This window comes from Dioscorea cayenensis, chromosome 9 (assembly GCF_009730915.1).
Source record: "Dioscorea cayenensis subsp. rotundata cultivar TDr96_F1 chromosome 9, TDr96_F1_v2_PseudoChromosome.rev07_lg8_w22 25.fasta, whole genome shotgun sequence".
NCBI classification, from domain to species: Eukaryota; Viridiplantae; Streptophyta; class Magnoliopsida; order Dioscoreales; family Dioscoreaceae; genus Dioscorea; species Dioscorea cayenensis.
Genome location: NC_052479.1, coordinates 22997994 through 23021886, shown reverse-complemented (window position 1 = coordinate 23021886; position 23893 = coordinate 22997994). Strand labels below are relative to the sequence as shown.

The 23893-nt window shown below is 34.2% G+C and overlaps 1 protein-coding gene across 1 annotated transcript; it reads left to right on the top strand.

Moving 5' to 3' along the window:
* The first annotated feature begins 18834 nt into the window (after positions 1-18834).
* On the top strand, positions 18835-23328 carry LOC120269388 (myb family transcription factor PHL7-like). The gene is made up of 7 exons (XM_039276726.1): positions 18835-19246; positions 20906-21124; positions 21869-21945; positions 22032-22074; positions 22197-22251; positions 22607-22676; positions 22797-23328. Exons 2-7 carry the CDS (start codon positions 20917-20919, stop codon positions 23064-23066), a joined length of 723 nt encoding a protein of 240 aa, XP_039132660.1. The 5' UTR covers positions 18835-19246; positions 20906-20916; the 3' UTR covers positions 23067-23328.
* The last annotated feature ends 565 nt before the right edge of the window (positions 23329-23893 follow it).

Sequence of the window (23893 nt, the reverse complement as noted above, 5' to 3'; positions counted from 1 at the left end):
AGCAAAAGAACAAGAAAATTGGCAAAGAAGAGGGAAAAGGGGAAACTTACCGACTGAGGAAGAAATTAAAACCTTGAAATACGATCGGAAATAGCCAAAGAAAACCCTTTAAATAGATGAAGAGAAGGTCAGGAAAGAGGAAAGGACACAACCTTTGGTGTGGAGACGTTTGTAAATGAAAAGGCGTGCGTATGGGTATGAGGAAAGTCGCTGCCTTTTAAGTTCTGCGTATCCACACGGGCATGTGGAAATTACCCACACCCGTGTGACTCCACAGGGGGCTCACAGGGGCACTCACACGCCACTGTGTCCTCTTTGGATGGCCACTTTGGCTTCTGAACGGAACCACATGGGCGTGTGGAAATTACCCACACTCGTGTGCCCAAGCTGACAACTCACAAGGCCAGCCATAGGGGTGCCCACATTCCCTTGTACCTTCTCTGGTTTCCTGAAAAATTTTTTAAGTTATCCACACGTCCTTGTGGAAATGCCACACGAGCATGTGGATTCACTGAGGAGGCCATAGGGGCAGCCACACGCATTTGTGTCTTCTTGGGATGGAAACATTTCGATCTGCAGGGATCCACACACCCCTATGAAAATTCCACACGGGTGTGTAGATTCACAAGGTCGCTCACAAGGGCACTCACATGCCCATGTACCTTCTCAAGATGGAGAAGTTGAGCTCTGAATGGAAACACATTTCCGTGTGAAAATTCCACACGGCCGTGTCTTTTCTTTGGATTGGTCAAAAATATGCAGTTTCTGTAGAAAAAAACTACAACTCCAACATAATGTACAGAGACTTCAATTACAAGCGAAAACTGACTAGAGACTCATGAAAACACACTCAAATGACCTAAAACTTCGCCAATCACATTGAAGCATGAAGAAAACACCAATAATTCATGAGAATAACACAACAATAGCAGATTAAATTCAAAACACCAACACTAAAGCAATTATTCATGCAAAAATTAAATTAAGTCCTTGAAAAACAATAAAAACTTGGGTTATTGATAAGTGCTTGTGTATAAGTAATATGAAGTATACTTTTCTTACATTGAGCATTACTTTTATCTGATTTTATAGCTCATTCATGTATATTTGTGTTCATTTGTGCATTTAGGGTTGTAGAGGCAAGTTTGGAAGAAATAAAGCAAAAGTAGATCATGGACGCGATTGTTAATGAAATTCTTGGATCGAACAAGGTCAAGACACAAGTTGTGCTCATAGACATGTGAGTGTGTGCCGACCTCCATTATGCTCAAGTGAATACACAAAGTGGAGGGCACAAAGGCCATCACACTCATATTTTCCGACTTGTGCAATATTGTTAAAAGCTTCGTCAATGGGGTTTAATTGAAGATGTGACATGATCTACCGCATGGATGTGTGCCCAATCATGCAGCCTCGATGAAGAAAGTGAATTCGGGAGTATTTCGACGAAGTACAGTAGTAGTTTATTGCACCAAAATACTACAGCAAAATCACTGTAGCAATTACTATTCATAGCACGCAGGAAAAGACGGCCTAGTAATTCCACAAGCCTGTGTGGATGCCCGATTTTCAGCCCTATGAATATCTCTCTGAGAGTTTTATTTTGGGATCTTCTTCCTTTCTTATGCCCATCTTTTAGGGTGAGTGTGACTAGGGTTTGGAGAGGCTTTTGCCGGGATTTAGGAGCTATTCTACGGCATTCGACATCGAGTTCCTTTGGAAGAAAGCTATTGGGGAGCTTTCATTGGTATTGATTAGGTGAGGTGTCCCCTAGGTTTGACAAGGGAAACTTTTGGAGAAGTCAAGGTGGCTCCTCAAGACCATCGACACGGACAACAAGGGGGTTTTCTCTAAGAATTGCTTCCACTTACTTTTGATTTCATTGTTGATTTTGTATTGCTCCATGGAGAGCTAAACTCCTAGTGGATTCTTGGGCTTGTAAACCCTAGGATGATTTTGTTTAATTGATTTCTATTATGTTTCCTTTAATTGATGTTTTAATTGAGTTTCAATCTTGTGTGCTTGTTGAATTGATTTTCCCTTAGAGTGACACTAGGGTTGAGAATCTATCTAGGTAATCCTTTAAAGGGGTGACAACTTCATTAGGATTAGACTTAGTGAGATTGAAGAGGGTTGAGAGGGTGAGTTGAGAGGTAGCACAACGTCCCCTTTACCTTTCGATGTGATGTATCCTACCTCCACATTCGAAGAGTTTTTTGCGGTCATGATAGAGTGAAGTACTAAAAGACAAACTCCACTGGGGCTTTCCGTGGTCTTAGTGGACCAACGTCAAGGGTATGAAGACCCTGATGTCTCTCAACTTAGTTGCGACGGCAGCTTATATCGGAGAGGGTTTTAGGATATTATTTTTAGAACGGCTTTACATTTCAGTTTTTGCAAAATAATGACTTCTCGAGTCGGATTATTAAATTATGGACTTGCTTTTATGTCTTTAATCATTTTTTTTTTGGAAAATAGTTTTATTGATGAGCTTTGAAGTAGAATTTGAACTCTTTTAGAGTTGTTCTAAGCCAAATTGTTATTGGCGACTATTGGAAGTTTCATTTGGTTAAATTGAATCTTATGCTCATTTTGGAACCTATGCTTTTATAGATATATAAAATATCTCCTTATATACATATATGCTAAAATGTTCAGTGTTGTATGCATATTTTCTTTAAAGCTCGTATTATGTCAATTTATGATTTATGAATGTTGAAACTCTCATTTGATCAGTAACGACTCTTTTATGCTACTTATGGATTCCATTCACATTTGTATGTTGATGTAAATGATGAAATGTTTTAAGGCTATATGTATATTTGTATAAGCTTATTTATTTGGTTTTAATTGTTGTGGTTTAAAATTATTTTTAGAATTATGCTAATCCACTTATTGAGTGATTGTAGTTACTCACCCCTCTCCCTCTTTCCAAGGTTTTAGTGTTTAGCAGCAACACGGTGAGGTGAAGTGATTGGCAATTGCTTGTTTTATTCTTCTTTATTTCAAATTTTGGTATATGTTTGTTTTTCTTTCAACATGGTTACATTATATAAATAGCAAGGGATCCACTAGTGTTCTTAACTTTATAAACTTGTATTATTGCATATTTGTGGAAACCTTAGTTGTATTTGTGACTTATATGCCTTTTTGAACTTCATTGTCAAGTTTTTTGAAATTCTTGCTTCTTGTGCTTTTATTGAACTCATTACTTGTATAATCCTTCACCTGTGATTTTGTCTAGAGCATTGTGTAAAATCTTGGAATTTGTATGTCTTGAAGAAATTGGAGAGATGGATGGTGTGTGCCATTCCATGGGATTGTCACGTAGGTTGTCGCATACCGGGCCCTGTGGGATGGGGTGTGACAGGGAGTTATAGTCCTTGATATAGTATTTACGTTGTAGACCCTAATTGGCTTACATATTGCCCCACTCTACATGATAAATTCTTAAGGGATTGTAAATTACCGTAACTGGTGCATCTCTATACCTACTTATTTCTTTGATGGCGCTTGTCAACTTTGTTAAAAACGAAAATAAAATGGTTTGAACTGAAGAAGTGCTTGAAAATTATGTCTTTTTAAAGTGGTTGGAAGTAATATTATTTCTACTAGTTCTCATATTGATTTTGTAGAAAGTAAAAAGATACTGAAATGAGAGAATTAGCTAAATTCTGTGAAAGAAATTCTAAAATGAGTTAAGTGAAAATTCAAAAGAAAGTGTTATAGGGAATAAGTGTTAATTTTCCCATTTTAGCACAAATGAAACAACCCCTTATTGTGTTACGTGAACAACTAATTTACACTCATCTACCATTTAATATCTTGAAGTTAATTATATATGTATTAATTATTTTTGAAAATGATATTACTAGTAATAAATATTTAATCATCGTTAAGATAAATTTTTAATTAAAAAATATTTAATTTTAATTAATATTAATTAAATTAAATATAAAAATTTCAAGGTTCTTCACATACTCCCAGACATCACCGGTTTGTCGCAGCTTCTTCAAAACTAACCGAGCAACCCACGCTGTGCTTTCAGGCCCCCTTTTACCATAAATCATCCCGAGGGGAAAGCCAACTGAAAAGGTGTAACATCAATTTAAAAAATATAAAAATAAAATAAAAAAAAATTTAAAGAAAGATTTTTTTTTTATTTTTATTTTTTATTTTTTGCCCCTCTTGGGCATTCATATTCTATCTATACCAACCAATTAAGGTAGCGTTTGGTTGGATGTAATTCTAAATGCAGTGGATTTCTAGTTACAATGTAACTGGAAATACTTGGCTTTCAAAATACAGTGCAGTCAAATCATGTGTTTGGTTGGATGTAACTAGAATTACTGTATTATAAGATTGTATGTTTGTTTGGAAGGATTTGTAAATCTGGAATTGGAAAACATGTGTATAAGTGTATGGATATGTCTGCTTATATGCATATATACATATATATACATATATGTATATGTATATATTTGTGTATATATACATATATATGTGTATTTATATATGTAAACATACTATATATAGGTATATCTAGGGAATGTATATACATACATGTATGTATATATAAATATATGTATGTATATGTATGTGCATACATATAGGTGTATATATGTATATGTGTATGTGTATATGTATAGATTTATATATGTATATGTATATGTATGTGTATACATATACGTATATGTGTATATGTATATATGTATATGTATATGTGTATATGTATAGATTTATGTATATATGTATGTATATGTATGTGTATATGTATATGTGTATATATGTATATGTATACATATAGATTTTTGTATATATACATATGCATATATACTGGTTTTGAACTCTCGGGATTTGGTTTTATGGTCATTTTCACCATAAACCAAAATCCCTCAATGATGGGATTTCAAAAGCACATGAAAAATAAAATACATTAAAACAAACACCGGATTTTAAAAAGGTAAGGGATTTGGAGTTACATGTAACTCCAAATCTCTTGAAACAAACATTACCTAATTTTTTTTAGAAAATCCCCACGAACACTATATGTGTTTTCTTTTATAATTATTTTATCAACAAAAGATGACCTACAATTTAAAACCACGTAAACAACTTTTGACTCATTCTTAAGCGAAGATGAGTATGGGATCTTTTTCAAGGTTTTGAATGAAAAATCCCTTGTTTTGACTATAGCTCAATTCAACTACCCACTTAAGAATTATATTAAGCAACATATTTTGCAATTACACACCAAAACTTAATTCCTAATCTAGCCTCTTATGTTAGTTTATCAGAGGCCGTTTCTAACCCAATAATGACTAATATTTTTAAATAAATTTGTACAAGTCCCGAAGTGGAACACTCAACTTCTGATTTGACCGAGAAATGAAATACTAATTTTATTTTAAATTTTTTTTTCTTTTAATAGGTTTTAAATCTCGGGTCTGATGCAATATTTTTCGTTTTAAAAAATCCAAATACATCTATAGCTTCATTAAAAAACTATTTTACACCACTTAAAATTGAATAAGAAATAAGGCTTTTATTATGATACTGACAAACTTGGAATGGCTTGCTGTTCAAATTCTTGTTTTGTCGGAAAAAAAATTAGGAATCAAGAATTCTTGATTAATTAGAAAAATGTTCGATAAATAAAAAAATATAATTAAAAAAAAAGCTAGATAAATAAAGTATAATTTGATACTGTTTGAGTTATTTAAATAACACCTTAGGATTGACTATTTGTGAGAGGGATTTGCTCTGAACCTGTCACTTAACAGGGAAAGAAATTACAATTTCTCTATCACAAAGCCGTACTTTTCCAACTATTTAAACATAAAAAACTTTTAATTTCTCATGCCAATGCGATAAGAGATTCAATGTTTGGTGGGACCAGTCAATGACTCGATTCTTAAATTGGTTTAAGTTTTAATTAAAGTGTTTATGCAGTCAGTCCTCATTGAACCACTTTGACTAGCTCTGCATCTTATAAACTAGATGAATCAGACAGGTTTCTATAACCAAGCCGGTGAAGGTTTTTTTAAGTGACTTTTTCATTTGTTTTATCTTTTGTTAAAAATAAAATATGCCATTTTATTAAAATAAAAAAAACTCAAGAAAAAATTATATGCGGCTACTAAATCCCTAAATATAATTTTTCTATAAACTTTTATTATGGACTAGTTTAATATTAAGTTAAATTACTTTTGATGTTTAAACTTTTGTTATATAATGGATTGAGTTTCAAATTTGAACTTCTTATTATTTATTAGTTTTATTTTATCTTAAATTTATTTATTTTTCTACTTTCGGATTATTTTATTGAGACTTTTTCTTTGTTAATTAATAATTATAATTAAGTGATTGCCAATTTTTTCCTTCAAATTATTTATTTTATAAGTAATAAATAATAATAAATATTATATATTATTTAAAATCAAAAAGTAATTTCTAATTTTAAAAATAAAATATTTTTTTTATTAACCAAATAACATGATAATGGAATCATTGGATTTAGAACTCGGGGACTAAAATGGTTTGATATTTGGACCGGTTCTAATAAATATCCACTTCAACTATATAAATATAATTATTTTTCTTACTGAATACTCTTTCCATTCTCTTTTACTTGTCACATTTATCTAATTCACACCGATTAAAAAAAATTAGTTAAAGTTAGTTGGTTACCTATATTTTATAAAAAATTACATTAATTTTCAAAACTACTCCTATTTAAAACTCTTCTAAATGTTGTATATGATTTAATGCTTAGTTGATTATGATTTATTGCAAATTGTACAAGTATATTAGGTTAAAAGTTAAATTTGGAAAACAATTATGTAGGGGTCGTTTAGCATTGTTGTCAATTCCTATTTTATGTTTTCAATTTCATGTCTTGGAAACAAAACTCAGAAAACATGTTTGGCACCTTGTTTTTGTTTTAAAAAATTTTGGCAATGTTTACAAAAAACAAGAAACAACTTTTTTGGAAACGTTTTCAAATCACTTTTCACCCAATATGAAACCCTTCCTCTTTTACTCTTCTCACTCTCTCTCTCTCTCTCTCTCTCTCCTTTAAATTTTTAATTCCTTTTAATTTTTAACTTTTATTTTTAAAAAAATATCAATTTTTTTTACAAATTAATACTAATAATTTAAAAATATATATAATTTTAAGAAAAATGTTTACAAAAATTTATTATTTGAGCTTGATATTTTACAAATTAGTTTATATAGTATAAAAATTATATTTTGAGAAAGTATTTGTGAAAATTATTTTTTGGTCCTTGATTTTTATAAACTAGGATATATCATATAAAATACATACATATATACATATATATATTGAAAAAATATTTATGAAAATCTATTGTTTGAATTATTCACCTTTTACTTGATCTCAAAAAGATTATGACTTTGTCTATGTATTACCCCTCCTCTCTCTTTATTTTATTTTATTTTTAAATCGAATGGATCAATTTGAATGTATATATATATATATATATAAAAATTTTTAAGGCAAACCCCAAAAAAATTTTTAGTTTTTAAATAGTACAATTTTTATGAGATGTTTTTTTACCAATACAATGACAATCTATATTATTAATTTTATATAATAATATAATTAAACAAACTAATATGAAAAATAAAGTGTTCATATTTATTAATTTTATAAAAAAATTTGAAATATGAATTAAAAAATAATAATAATAAAATGTTATAATAATTTTGTGCTAACCAAATGTATTCTTGTTTTCAGTTTTTTAAAATACACAATATTAAGGCTGTGTTTGATTGGCAACATGGAAAATGGGTGGAAAAGAAAATTTTTCCATGGAATATTTTTCCATGGAAAAATTTTCCGTGGAAAATGAAAAAATAGTTGTTTGAATAGCATTATTTTCTAGCTAGAAAATCAAAAAATTTCAATAAAAAATTCTTATTTTGTTGTTTGATTGCTCTTATTTTCCACGGTCTTTGCCAGAATCAAATCATCTCTATGGCATAATCTTGTTAGTAAAGAAACCCTAAATCAATGGAGAATCAAAAGCATGCCATGAAACTAGAATAACAAGGGTTGCGATTAACAAATATCTGCAAACCGAGAGCGATCGAGAGGAGAGAGCGGATAGGGATTGAGACCGAAAAGCAAGGGGTGGTGAGGTTCTAGGGTTTCGAAACAAGTTAGGGATTTGGGGTAGGCATAGTAGAGAAATATATTTGCCTTGCATGTTATTTTTTCACATAGGCCCTTACGTTATTTTTTCACATAGGCCCTTATGTTTTCCCTGGAAAACTTTTCCCATGATGGAGGCAAGAAAAATTTTCCACTAATTTGAGAGAAAATAAGGTCACGTGATAGGGTTTGTGGAAAATTTTTCCATGGAAAATTTTGGCAAACAAACAGCTTAAATTGATGGAAAATGACCCGTGGAAATTTTTTTCAGGGAAAAAAAGGGCAATCAAACACAGCCTTAGTGTATTGAAACATGTTTTTGTTTTCAAAAAATTGAAATAAAAAAAAACAAAGAAAAAACAAAACAAAACTGAAACAAAAACAAAAAACGAAAAAATAAAAATGATATCCAACGACCCCTTAATGTTGTCCAAAATTTCTAAATGGACAACTAAAAAGGAATAAAGAAAAAGCTCCAATGTGACAAGTAAAAAATGAAGAGGAGTACTCGAATATATGATTCATTAAATAAAAAATCACTGTATTTATAATTTGACGAGTGAATAAATAAAAAAAGAACAAAAAATGAACAAAAGGCCCCTCTCAATTTTGGTTATCCACCAAAAAACACTGCAACTTTCGGTATTCACACGAATTCCCTCCTTTTTGGTTAGCTTTCTTATTTGATCCTTATGTCAGGAAATGGTGTTAATTGTGGGGTTGTTTTTGATGAAACTGCCCCTCCATCTTCATACATTTGGAATCAGTTTCCATCTAGAGTATTTTAACAAAATTACCCATCCACCTTGGAAGAAGTTGTGCGGTTTAGGAATCATGAGGCTTGAAATGGGGAAATTTTTAGGCGCACCAATCTTCGTATCATCCGCCTTTCATCTTCCAGAATAATCACAAAAGGACTTGGCGCTCTCTTCGTTCAGTTTGGACGTTTATCATTTGGAGAGTTCGACACTGAAAAGCCAAGGATGCACACTTGAGAGCTTCGTTGATACCATCTCTTCAGTACTCCTAAAGCAATAGAAGTAGCGCCCTAAGATAAGAAGGCGGGTTGAGGTTTTCATTTTTTTTCTTTTTTGCTATTCTAGGGTTTTTTGTATGTTCTATGGGTTTGCAATGTGTTTGCAATGGGTTTGTAATGCAAGATTTTACATTCTCCTTTAGGATTTTACCATGACCTGGTTAATAAGGGTTGTTATAGTGAAAATTAAGATTTCAGTTGGTTTTAGATTTTTTGGATGCCTCCATATGTGAGATTGTGTGATGTAGCTTTGAGAGTGAAATCCAGTTGTATGTGTGCTATTATATAGAGATAAACGTTATTGTAACATCTAAACCATTTCCCTTGTTGGAAATAATATTTTTCGCTCTGTTATAATGTTTTCTATTTAAATGTTGGGGTTTATACTTAGGAATACTGGTTTCCGTTTTAGGGCTTGTTTGGGTTAGCTTTTAAAAAAAGTGATTTTTTGTTAAGTTGTAGAAGCACTTTTTTTTAAAGTACTTTTGAGAGTCAAGTGCTTTTCAGTATTTTATATTTGGGTAAGTTAATATAAAAGCACTTTTATATATGTGAAGTTTTTTGAATATGGATTTTTAAAATGGCTTTTAGAGGTGACAAATTACTAAAGTGGGCACTCATTGAGTTTTTATTGAGTTACTATTATACATTGCTATTAATAATAATAATGAAAACATTGTTAATAATAATAATTATTATTAATTATTATTATTATTATTATTATTATTATTATTATTATTATTATTATTATTATTTGGGCTAAAGAGTGGGAAAACTTTTAGAAAACCACAGGGTTAAGTTAGTAATTTACAACCCACAAAACAGCTTTTTAGAAGTGTTTTTCTCAAAAGCACCTATTGAGTAGCTTATGAAAAAAGCTATATTTCAACTTTTTTACAGCTTAAGCTTTTGCCTAAAAGCCAATGCAAACATTATTTTTAAAACCCATAAGTGCTTAACTTATAAAAAAAACACTTCTAGGTTTTAAAAAAGCCAACCCAAACATGCCCTAAATATTAACTACTATGAAAATGAGTAATATGTTGGTTTTGTTGTAGGCAACGGAGATATGGGCACCAACCTCGTGAACGGGAAATGTTACTTCGTACCAATAGTAGAGACACTTAACGAGTTAATACCGCAGATGAATGGAAGGTATGTTGAGATGATCAAGAGAACACCCTTTACCGTATTAATGGATATTGAGGAGATATTGCAAGAGAGAGGGGTTTGCTTGATGCTCTGATGCAAAGGCATGATGACCGCACACAAAAATTCAGGATTGGGGAGAGTTTGTTGAGTTTTAGACCCCAAGATGTTACCATTATACTTGGTTTCCGCTGTGATTGTGATGTCGTATTATTCAAAAAGAAGAAAACACAATCGGCCTTTCGAAGAAAAATATCAATCCAAAAGCTATGAATGACAGATTCTATCAACAAAACCTTTGTAGAGATTGTCCGGAAGAAAGGAAAAGAAGAAAACTTTATGAGGCTCTTGGTTCTATATCTCATGGGGACTATGTTGTTCCCGAAGATATCATGTTCAGTGCCTAGCTAGATAGTTGACTATGTCGAAGACCTATCTACATTGGCACGATATGTATGGGCGGAGGCCACTCACAAGTGGCTTCTAAAGGATGTTCCACAGATGGCCTCCGCCCATACATAAGACAAACACAGGCTAAATGAGAGGATGTGCCATTGCATTATATATTTGGTTTTGTGAGGTAAATGGCATTGGGATAAAGGTTTGTATTGGGAGGACTCCCCAGATACTATGTTATAATGAGAACAGCTTCCGGAAGAAAGCTACACTCGATCCTTTGTTAGCATCTCTGGAAGGCAAAGAGGTATTTGTAAGACTAATTGCCATGATTTAGTTTATATAGAAACCTTGTCACTTATATTATGAGAATTATATGTAACTTTTTACATTTTAAGTCAATTTCTAACTTTCTGATATAAATATTTTCCATTTAAATTAGAATATTAATTTATAACTTAGTGTTTGTGGCTATTGTTTAAGATTATACGTTTCCGTCTAATATTTATTAATGGCATTTATAATATAGTACTTTGATCTCCCCATTGATGGAAATGATGAAGAAACCCTCGTTAGGACAAACAGTCTTACAGTTCTACCTGTCAGCAAACTGATTGAGTTCTCGCCATAGATCAAGAGTGAAGAGTTCAAACAAACGTGATCTGTCACAGTCCCCTCCAAGGAGCCTGACACGCGCCCGAATTTAGTGTGAATTGCAAGTGCATAGGTGTCAAAGTAATAACTACCCCGATGAGTGGGTAGTCGAATCCACAGGGAACAGGGTTACTAGTACTAACTACTTCTCTGCTATCTAGCCTAATGATAAATGGAAAGATGTGATGATCTAATGAGCGAATACATGAATACTGGAGACGAATATGCAAGGATAAAGTGCAGGGAGATCCCAATCAATAAAGATGAGATACCCGGGCAATGCTCCCCCTAGGATCTATCATGAAGTTCAAGACTTGCTAAATGCTTCTAAACCGAGTCTAATGAGTCGAGGTAATCAAAGAATAGCCGGCCCTTGCCTCCAAGCCACAGGTACCAGTCCCCTACAAGGTCTTAGTGGATAAATAGCTCAATCTCGACACCTCACACCCCGTATGACCGCATTAAGCTCTAGGGATACCTAAGAGTGAAACCGATTCCTAAAGATAGATCCAACCTTATTTCTCGGCAAAGGATCCCTAACCCCGTACAAGGTCCCGGTGGAGAAATTGCTCAATCTCACGCCTCACACCAAATATAGTTGTATAGAGTCTAGGGAATATGGAGATAGGAAACACTCATCGGAGGGGAAAGGGGACACTCCACTATCTCATGACTCACCCTCTCAACCCTCTTTAACCTTGGAGTTCTAATTCTAATGTAGACCTTTCTCTCATCAAAGTAACAAATCATGAATATAAAATCAACCACAAGGATCAATAAAATATGCAAGCAATGAGAACACAAGATTAAAACTCAAATCAACTCGGATTTAATAGAAAACATAAAGTAAATCAATACAAAAAGACAAGATCCTAGGGTTCACATGCCCAAATATCTACTAGGGTTTATCCCTCCATGGAGCAAATTACAAAACAAAGATAAATACAACAAAAAGTAATGTAAACCATAGAGAAAACCCCCCTTGAATTCCTGATGATTGGCCTTGATGGGTAGTTCAATGTCTTGAAGGATTCCTCTTCGAAGCTAGGTCGCTCGGTGGCTTCTCAAGTGCTATGACGGCGAAGGAAACTATCAAAGTTGGTGAAGAACACACTCCAAATTAGAAAAGATCTCCTCTCCAAACCCTAGCCGTCTTACCCCTCAAGAGCCGCCCAAAAAATATCAAAGAATAGGGCAAAACGGCCTATTTATAGCCCAAAACCGCGCCTTTCACGTGCCCATGTGGATTTTCCATGCTCCCGCGTGGGCTGTTGGAATTTCCACACGGGTGCTTGAATAGTAATTTTGCTACAGTACTAATACAGTAAATTGCTACAGTATTTTGCTATAGTACTTTACTACGTTAGTTTTCACAAATCGGTCCAAACACTTTTCTCTTGAGGCCACATAGCCGGGCACATGTCCATGTGGTAGGATATAAGACTTTTCTTTATTGACGCATCTTTGAAAGGTCTTGCAATCTTCACAAAGAGAAGAAACATGAAGATGTGACTGCCTTTGTGCCATTCCAACTAGTAAATTGGCTTGAATCTCCTTGGAAGTTGTCACACATTTTCACATTCATGAACTCCTTTTGTGTCTTGGTCTTTGAATTGAACAAGAACTTCCAACATTGTATCTTTATAACCTATCTTTGCTTCTTTTTTATTCTTCAAGGCATTCACAACGTAATTGCACAAAGGAACACCAAATACACAATATGAGACATAAACCATGGTAAAAATGATGCTCAATGTATGTAAAACATATATAAAAATATGTCTACTCAAGCACTTATCAAAACCCCCATCATAACACTCGTTATCATCCCTCTGCTACTGGTTACCCAAAGCAAGCAATCAACGATGATGTGTCTACCCAATTATTGCAAGGATTTGAGAGACTAACTAGAGAGTTTGAAGGTCTATAATCCTGTGTGGGTGCAATGGAGGGTCGTGTCCAGACGCAAGATGTATCGACTCTCCCCATTGATAGAGACAAGCCTATTTCCCCTTAGTATCATCCCCTTCATTTCCAAAGTGTTTGAAAAATTACCAAAAATGCGCAGTAAACAATTATCCCCTTCCCCAGCAGACGAAGCACCATCTTTCGAAGAACAAGTAAGATGAACAACATCGGTGACACAGCGTGCATCTGCACAAGTCAGTCACCCCATACCACCACAAAAGAAGATTACTCGTAAGGGTAGAATAGAGCAAGAAATCTCTGACAATATCATCTCATGTCAATGAAGGTGACACTGTTAATGTTGGCAGTATCATTCAATCACTAACTAACTTGAAAGACGACACACCAACACCTGACAAAGATGAAGAAAAAGTACTCAATGTTGTAGGAAAAATGACTTCCCCTGATCATACTGTAGATGGACCAACTAAGATTGAAGAAAAAGCTCCCTTGTTGGATCAAGCCGTAGATGATCTAGCCGCAATTGAGGAAGACGCTCCCTTGTTGGAAAATCCCGTAGATGATCCAACACCAATCTCCTCAGTTCAACTAGCTATTGAAGAAAAAGCAAGCCCCTAAAAAATTGTTATAGAAAAGGCCCCCTGCACTATTGCATCTGTAGAAGAAATGAAAGTACCTCGCTAGATATAAATTGTTGTGATGAACGTGAAGAACATGACTATGTTGAAGAACCAACATATGAAACCAACAATGAATTGGCCATTGTAGAAAAACAACAAATAGGAAAAGTAAGGACTAATTTCATGCCTAAAAAGAAACGTCCTACTAGTTTTATGTGCTTAGACCAACTGGAGTAAGTGACAATATCTATCTACCTCAACTACACGATGGACCATTAAGACTTTCACTTAATCAACTAAGTTACTACTTCATATGTTATGTTTTCATTTAATATTTAAATTTATCTTTAGCCTATTTTGCTTCTATTATGAATCTCCGCATTTCCAATTAACATTAATTATTCCCTTCCAATACTGTGTGATTCCAGTTAACATTATTTGCTTGTGTTTGTATAACGTAGGACTGTCATTTCGAAGAATGGCTTATCGCACACCACTCGAGATCACCTGTATACGCTATTGGAAGGGAAGACAGTTCCCAATGATGTATTGGAAGTCTTCGTTTGGATTGTTATGGAGTCGCTTAAGAAGAAACCGTATCCTTACAAGAAGCATGTGGCAATCACATGGCCATTGGCCTTGTCATGTCTAAGTTGCAACTTAGTGTAGGACACTCTCTAACCTTGATGGAAGAGGCTGGGCGTAGCTACTATGAAGTGGAATTGGTCCCCATCATCTTCAATGCCATTTCCATCTAGTCATTCTTGATATAGAGAAAAAGGCATACTTCCATTATTTATTTTATGATAGTCGAACGTATGATGCCGACGGCAAGGACATAGTGAGGATCAGTTATAACGGTTGAATTCAATTCTTTCCCTTCAATTTTTTGTCGTAAAACTACATTTGACAATGTCATGTAAACAACAGGAGCTCTTTGATCAATGCCTAGCAATTGAACTAGATGAAGCAGAAACAGAGAAGTACTCACTCAACCATGTACATGACTACCCACGTTAAAAGGAGGGCACACTTGATTGCTACCTCTTCACCATGTGCTTCATCAATCAACACCTTCTAGGTAAGAAGCTCTATCTGCCACAAACTGACGTGCCTCTCTTGTGCTTATGTTATATAGCACGAATGACGGCATCACTTAAGATGGCAACAGTACGCAGGTCGAAAAGAAAGATGTTTCCTCAGAGAAAGTTTAGAACTGTGAAATTCACAAACAATGTCGGCAATGACTTACTTTGTTGCTTAAAACGCAATGTTTATGTTTTAATATTCTTGTTTATGTTTATGTTGACACTTCTAGACTTAACATATCATCATATTGCTTCATTATATATGTTCCCATTTACAATATGTTGGTAAGGTTTAATCTAGCAGTTAAGGTTTAAAGTCTGCAAAATACAATCCTAGCAGTACATTGTCAACTACTGGAGCATTGCAGGATCTCTTGTCGTGTCCAGCTTCATGACATTTGCTACAGCTGTAATTCACACACAATAGACATTTGTGATTCAATTCTTTTCCTCCTCGGTTGTCCCAATAGGCTCTTAGTTATTGGTGGCCGCAAAAGTAGCTCCCGATTACGATCGGTTGGCTTGTCGTTGTCCAGGACTAGAAAAATAATGTCTTCATATGCCAACGATGACCAGCAATAGTAAAATAGTGGTATGCATATCGATGGACATTTGTGTCCGTTTGCATTATTGCCGAACATGCGTGCTTGCAAGGAATGCCATAAACCTACCATTGATGACAAGAGCACATTCTTGTTAGCAAACTGATGAAGTTGCTGTTCTACTCAACTACCTCGAAATGATCCCTATCAGATCGCCCGACTAATAAAGAGCGTGATGACTCAATAATTTCCTCAACTTTTTTGTGTATGTCAGGGCATAGGTGCATTTCCCATTGGCGGGATCATTCACGTCGTGAAGACAACATGTTTATCAGCTTAAACCTTGGGCATGCAAAAATATTACAAAAAAACAAGGCTAGTTAAATGATAACATCTTAACGTAAATAGAACCAACAGATGTTAAAATTAAATGTCAGTTTATAACTACGAACTATACATATTAAAACGAAATAATATAGATTAAGTTCTAACATCGTAATGCAAATAGTTATGCTTTATTTTAAAGATAACCTTAATTTTTTTAACTAATTACATGAAAAACATAAAACATAATTGGTAGAGCCAAACAAAAACATTACATACTGAATGAATAGGAATGCATAGCTTACTATACGGAGTGGACTATGTTACTTACCGGGAGGTGCCGTGCTTCCTTAATCCACCCATTGAATGACTCAGCAATATTTGAATACATCTTGGCCCATCTTTCTCCCTTGAACATGTAGTTAGACCAGTGAACGACATTGAATTTTTGGAGTAACCAGAGATGTGCGTCCATCGAAGTGGCTAATAGGTCATTAACTGCATTATCATATTCCTTCTCCATGCATGAGTATGCAATCCTCACAAATATAGACCAACACTCCTGTTTTAATGCCTTTCCTAGTCTGATATTACCTTTCATAAAATTTGCTTCCAAGGGCCTTAAGCATTGTGCATGTGGAGAGGAAGGAAAAACCTTTGAGATCGTGCTGATGAGGCCCTTTGATCTATCAGATATGAATGTAATAACGTACTCGTAATCATCATCTCCGTATAGAGCGTCCCCAAGCTTTGAGAGAAACCATGCCTAGTTGGCGTCTGTTTCATTGTTAATAATAGCAAATGCGACATGAAAGAAGCCATCATTTGTATCCTTACCAGTTGCACCTAACAAGGTGCCCCGTATTTACCAAGCAAATGCGTTTCATTGATGAAATAGCAAGGGTCTGCAACCCATCTTGAAGCCAACAACACATGCATGGAAAGAAAAAAAAAAAATGCGTGCCTAAAACGATCACCATCATCCTCTATAATGGCAAAGCTACTAGGGTTCGTCTCATTTACCTTGCTTGCATACCATATCAACAAGTCATAGCTCTGCACCTCATTCCCATGAAGAACACCTCAGGCAATGTCTTTACCTAACCAAGCTTGCTTATAGGATAGTTTAACACCATGAACATACAATATATCATGTTGAATATCAATAGCCCTGCATAATGGACTGTCTTTCAGTTTTTGTATCACACACGAACTGACCCATTTTTTCGAAGCTTTTGGGTGTGATGTCGTGCCAATACTGCCTCCACATATGTGTGTTAAGTACATCATCTTGATTGTAAACGTCTTATGGTGTGTGGACACACCATTGGCAGTCCTCAACATCACATTGGACAGTCACCCTTTGCTTATTGTTCTTTGTGATTGTGAAGTTAAAATTGCATTCGATAGCAAAATTCTGAAGTGAATCCTTAAAATGCTTGCCATTATGAAACTGCACACCAATTTCTAATGAAACAATTCCACGATAATCTGATGGATCACAGATCGATAGGACTCCAGCATTTCCTTTGTTGAGATGGGAATGTGCATTGCTCGAATTATATGCTCTCTGAAAATGAATCCTTGCTGCTGGTGTGAGTACCACACGTGAGATTAAAACAAATGAAACCAATAAGCAATGAAATATAAGAAGAATCATACAATATTAAACAAAAATATCACAATGTAAATGATAAATTCAAATATTAAATGGGAACATATATAACTAATTAGGCAAGTTGGATTATATATGAAAACTTGTAATTAAAAACAGGAAAAGCGCAATAGAAACTAAAATGTCATAATTCTAAATGGAAATTCAACCTACTAATCATAAACCCATTAATTCATGAATTTGGTGATCAAAATGCACAAATGAAACAAATATATTTACAATGGTAATGAAGAACACAATGGCACATCTTTGACCCCCTTGACAGTATCAACAATAAGGTTAACTATACCGCTGTTGAACATGTGGTGTATATGACACATACGTTAGAAGTCCACATCCGAATCAATGGGACAAATCGTTCGGTGTGCATCTGGTGTAACAATCTTTACCCTAACACTAGAAACTTCAAGGCCCCATCTCTCACATATCTCGCATAGTATTGAATCCCAGGAAGTTACCATTGTGAACTGTAGGACGCGATCCTCACCCTTATATCTAGCGATTGGGCAGAAAGTATCAATTAATAATTTGCACCAGAAAGGGTTACACAACAAGAATGTCATACAATGATATGGTTTAAAGATGCACATTAATGGAAATACTCTCACAAAAAGACTCATAGGGCCCTTAGAATGTTTTCTCAAGCCTTCCTTGACAATCTTTTGGTGGTCACAAAGACCTTGAGGAGTAGGTAAATTGCTAACACCGTGGCAAACACGAATGTGAGATAGAAGAGACAAAGTTTATACAAATAAAGACAAAAGAAACAAATAGAATTTTGAAAGAAGAAAAAAAGGAGAAGAAGAACATATAACAAGGGTTAAAACTACACTTAAAGTATAAAAAAATGAAAAATGGGAAAAAAATGAATGATTTGATGGCTATCCGTACCACTTTTAAAATGCTGGACAAGAATTGGCACCTTCTATCACTCCATCATTCAAGGGCAATGTTGGAATTATTGAAAAAAACAACAAACCGAATTGGGTGTAAAAACTAAAAAAGAAATAAACCGAAAAAGATTGTTTGTAAAATTCAAATATCATAGCACTGATCAGGATGTTTTGAAAGTTTCACAGATCTATAATTAATTTTTCAAAAAAAAAAAATGATACTCCACTTTTTATAATCAAAAGTGAAATTGTTGTTGTTTTTTTTAAAATTTAAAAATAAAAAATTAATAGTTGGTATAATTTAAAGACAAGTTATGAAAGTTTGGTATAATTGAGAGACTAATTTTTATATCCCTTTTTCTATTCTTGGCGAAACCCACGGCATAGACCGTGGGATCTCGGATATCCGGAGAAACCCTAGAATAAGAGATCGAGTTCCCTCGATTCCCCCGCTCTGATTCTCCCAGACAATCTCCGGTTCTCTTGATCTTCGGAAGTACTTGCCTGCTACTCTTGTCGCTCTTCGTGGGGTTCGCTTTTTCGCGGAGCTCTTTCCAAGTCAATAGTGTGCGAATTACTGTCAGAAAGTGGGAACCTTTGATTGCTTTGACCCTTTGTGTCCGGCTTCTGATGTGGATTTGATGTTTTTGGGTTACTGTGGGTGTAGTTTGGTAAGGGGAGAAATGGGGATATTATTGGGTTGATGGTTTTTGGGATTTTGGGGTCGGTGATTGGAGGCCTGGTGTTTGCTGCTTGTTGAGGTGGGTTTTGTCACCCGATATTCGATTTTTGCAAGTTTTCGTGGACTTTTTAGTTAATTCAGGTTTCTTATTTGAATGATTATGTTTTTATTGAATGTTAAATTTTTAATCTTTTTATGTTTGTTCTCATGAGAAGTGGGGATTATTAGGATTATTGGTGGGTTAACGTTTGTTTTTTGATGTCGGTTTCTCTGGATTTTTAGTTTATTCAAGTTGATTATATGATTGATAGTGTTTTATTCTCGGTTATTGACGGGATTTGATTGATGGTTTCAGGAACCCGCAATTACTACTGATTGGGGGACTTCTGTCTGCTGTCTGTTGTGGTGGTTTTTCATCAAAGTTGTTTCTTGATGTCTGTTTTTTTGGATTTTCTGATAATTCCCGCTTATTGCTTTGATTGATGGTGTTCTCTTTAAGTTTGATTTTTAATATATTATATTCGAATTATGATATTTTATTGAATGTTTAGTTTATATGTATTTTTTTAATTATTTTTCATCCAAGAGGTGGTTGTTTGGTTGATTGTATGTGGAATCTGCAGTTAGTCCTCTCGGGTGCCTTTTTTTAGTTTGACGGTGTGGTTTTTCATCAAAGTTTATTCTTGATTTCTGTTTCTTTGGATTTTTTGAGATAATACTTTAAAGGTGTAGGTTTTTTTTATTCATAGTTCAGTTCTTTTGTGGATGTTTGTTCAGTTTCTGATGTTTGTGTTGTTTTTTATTTATCTGGTAATTATGGCAAATTGGATCTTTCGTTTTTCCATTTGCTTGTAAGAACCCTTATTTTTATTGTAATTGGTGTACTGAAATTATTCTGTTAGGTTTTCTTTGAAATTTTTATATTTTGATTCTGCCCATGTTTTTTTTGGTGCTAGTTAATATGTTAGAATGCTTGAGCTGATCACTGTCAGAAGAGAACTTGTGATTTTTAGTCAATTTTGTAATTTCGTTTTTCTTGTTAGGTACATATATTGAGCTCATCCTTCAAAGGGATTATACCCCTTCAAATATTGTAGTTTCAATTTAGTATCTTTATTGTTTAACTGTCAGAAGAGAATCCTTTTGGTTGGTCTCTTCCTTGCCTGTATTTTTTTTATTATTTTTTTGGTTTTAAGTATTTTCTCCTTATCATCTGCATATTCCTCGATGGCATTTTTAAGTTATTTTGGTTATTAAGTATGGAATGATTTTTATGTGAGGAAGTTCTGGAATCATATAACTTAGTCTTGTTTGTTGTGTGGAAAAAGTGTAAACTTATTTTTATGTAGTTAGTTAAATCTGAGTGAGTTATAGCATATGATAGGTATGCTTTAAATTTGAGTAATATGAACTGCATGCTAACATGATTTGAAGTAAACTGTTACTGTTAACAAAACTTAATTAGTGCCAATGACTGGTTCTTTTTCTTTCTTTCTTTTTATTCTTTTTTCAATGGAAGGAAACATTTGTTTGAAGTTGAATTTCCTCTGGACATGCACAATCAAATGAATTTTTGCCTCATACAATAGTATAAACTTAAAAAATTTAAACTCCATGTTATGTTTGAATCGGCTGTATTAGTGTTAGTTGACAATGTCATTTGATTAGGTTTTTATAGTTCATGTATAAGCTAAGCTTGTTAAAATGCTTATATATTCTCATTCTAATCTGTCTGCAGTCTTTCGTATCATGTACCATGCAAAGAAATTTTCGACCTTACCCATGGTTCACCATAAGTCCCCGAGTACAGGACAACTCATAACAGTTGGTTCTTGTGGAGAATATCCTGTAGAAAATCCAAGTAATTCTGGAAGAGGTGGAAAACAACGTCTACGGTGGACTTCAGATCTCCATGATCGTTTTGTTGATGCTATAGCACAACTTGGTGGACCAGATAGTGAGTATTTTATAACTCAATGATATTATTTTACGTCTGTTCTGTATGAAGAAATAATTCAGCTTTCATCTTATGCTGCACTAACGCTGACTTTTCACATTGAATCAACAGGCGTGTAATCTGATGAATTCACAACCCTTTTTACTGTTACACAAAACTTAATCAGACTATAATATACCTTGATTCTGTTTTTAACCAAAAGAATAAAATAATAGAAGGTTAATAGTCTGAAGCATTGTTGACTCTGTTTCTTGGGATCTCTAAAGCATTGTTTCCTCCAGCAGCAGTGGTGATAAGTAAACTTGTCAGAAAGAATAGACCCCACATTGACACTTTCTACCTCTGCCTATGAAGCTGTTTATCCAACCATCTCTATCAAAAGACATGCCTTGGTTAATTTCCATGAATGTTGAAAATATTAGGGAATTGGACCCCTTAGAACTGTGTCTAATTTTTAAAGGTACTTATGACTGTCATTGTGAGTGTGGGTGATAGGTTACTGTGTTCTCCTCTTGTTTCAAATAATATTGAGGTTGTCTGCTTTTATTAGATGCATCAATCGCGTCTTCCTCCATATCATTATGCAGAACCATGGTTGATTATTCTCCTGTATATTTTGTTAACTTTATGGTTGTTTGTATCAGTCAAACACACCTTTTCTCCCTACTGGTCTTTTAAATTCTCATACATTATCACAAATCTAAGCCACCCAATTCATTTATTCTTTTCTTTAACATCATTCAGGAGCAACACCAAAAGGTGTTCTAAGGGTAATGGGTGTGCCCGGAATTACAATATATCACGTGAAGAGTCATTTGCAGGTGCACATTGGTTCTTTTCTTAATTTCAATAGAAATGCCATAGTTAAAGGGGTTCTTGATTCTTGAAGTATATGATTCTTTTTCAGAAGTATCGCCTTGCAAAATATCTACCTGAATCTCCAGCTGAAGGTAATACATCTCTAATTTCTCCTATATTCTCCTGCAGTGAATTTCAGTTATGCTCATTTGTGCTAGTAATGTATTTTCCTCTTTGAATTACTTAGTCAAAAAGAAATGCATTCTTGTTGCAGGTTCAAAAGATGACAAGGATCCTGTTGATGTTCTTGGTAGTGTGGACTCCACGCCGTAAGTAACAATGCTTTATTTTCATCTGAATGGCATGAATAACTCCTTTCTTTTTCACTATGACATATGAATGGTTCATTTGGCCTTTTTTAAGTATCAATTTTTATCAAACCCTTTAGAGAACTACACAGGAAAGTTTAAAATGGCACTGCTGATACGGGAAACCTTGCTATGTTACTCTTTCATTAACTCTGAATACTTTTTGGTGGACCGCACCTGGTCATGGATCTTGCAACATCGACCATTATATAGAAATATTGCTTGGCGAAAAATTTGTTTTATCATTAATGCATTCTCAACTGAATTTACTTGTCAAACATAACAATATGGACTGATGTGCCATGCTTTCATTCAGAGGAGTAGAGATCAACGAAGCTTTGAAAATGCAAATGGAGGTGCAGAAGAGACTCCATGAACAGCTCGAGGTTTGTCAGTAATCGACTGCCAATCATAGTGCATCATCTTTGACAGGAGCAACACTATCCGGTCCTGCCAACTGTTTTAATTCCTTCCGTGTGAGCTCAGTTTATGTATGTTTGTTTCAGGTGCAAAGACAGTTACAGCTGAGAATAGAAGCTCAAGGTAGGTATCTGCAGAAGATCATCGAAGAACAGCAGAAGCTGGGAGACACCACAACTTCTTGTGAGCTTTCAGCAGCGAATGTAAAGCAGAAAGCCAATGAGTTCCCACCTGTGTCTCATGATGGTCTTGGTGATGATGAATCTCCACCAGTGAAAAAACAAAAGTTGATTGACCAAAGCTTGGAATACACTGAACCAGCATCATCACAAGTAGTGACTAAATCAGATATCTGACAGTCAATGAGATATTGATATAAAAACTGTTGACTTGATTAAGGTTCAACCTTAGTAAGAACCTGCATCGTTAAATAATTGTTTCGGCTTGACTTGTTATGTAATCATGCTTGTGATGTATATTTCATAGTGTTTACAATTGTAAATATTCATCAGGCAGTAGAAATCTTCAGATTGATGTTTGTGTGCATGTAGGACTGACAGATGATCCTGCGGTAGAAAAAATCAGCGAGAAATTTAATGGAGTATTGAGTTTACTGTAGTAGGTTTTATTTATTGCTTTAACTTCACAAAGGCACAAGCAGCTTTTGCGAACTTTGTGAGATTTTTTTCTTGCATACCCCAATAGAAGTGTGTAATTATTTCTGTATTTCTATAGACACTATATTCGTTTATATACTCAAATAATTTTTTTTTTGTTTGCTTATATTTTTTTGAGAAATGTACTACTAATTTTTTGAGAAGTATATATATATATACATATATTGCAAGGTGTACAACTAATTTTCTCCCTTTTTTCTCAATTAAAATATCCAGGAGATATAAATAAATAAATGTAATTGATAGCGACATATATGTAAAAATAATTATGTCATGTATATAATAAATTATTTATTTCGTTCATGTAATGAAAATTAAAATAAAAAAATTTGATAAAATTTATATTGGTTCAAATAGTGATTGCTATGTTTAATAATATAATGATGTTTTTAATGTTAATAACACTTAATTTATATTATTAGTGCCAAGGTTGTCAGACCCGGCCCGAGTAATAACCAAGCTAAGCCCAGGGGTCAGGGGTCAATGGGTTTGACCGGGTTGAACCG

Excerpts from the sequence above, each read along its gene's own strand:
- LOC120269388 (XM_039276726.1), top strand. The coding sequence starts at position 20,917 with ATGTACCATGCAAAGAAATTTTCGACCTTACCCATGGTTCACCATAAG. Across the intron at positions 21,946-22,031 it reads ACGTGAAGAGTCATTTGCAG|AAGTATCGCCTTGCAAAATA; the intron begins GTGCACATTGGT and ends ATTCTTTTTCAG. Across the intron at positions 22,677-22,796 it reads GACTCCATGAACAGCTCGAG|GTGCAAAGACAGTTACAGCT; the intron begins GTTTGTCAGTAA and ends TGTTTGTTTCAG.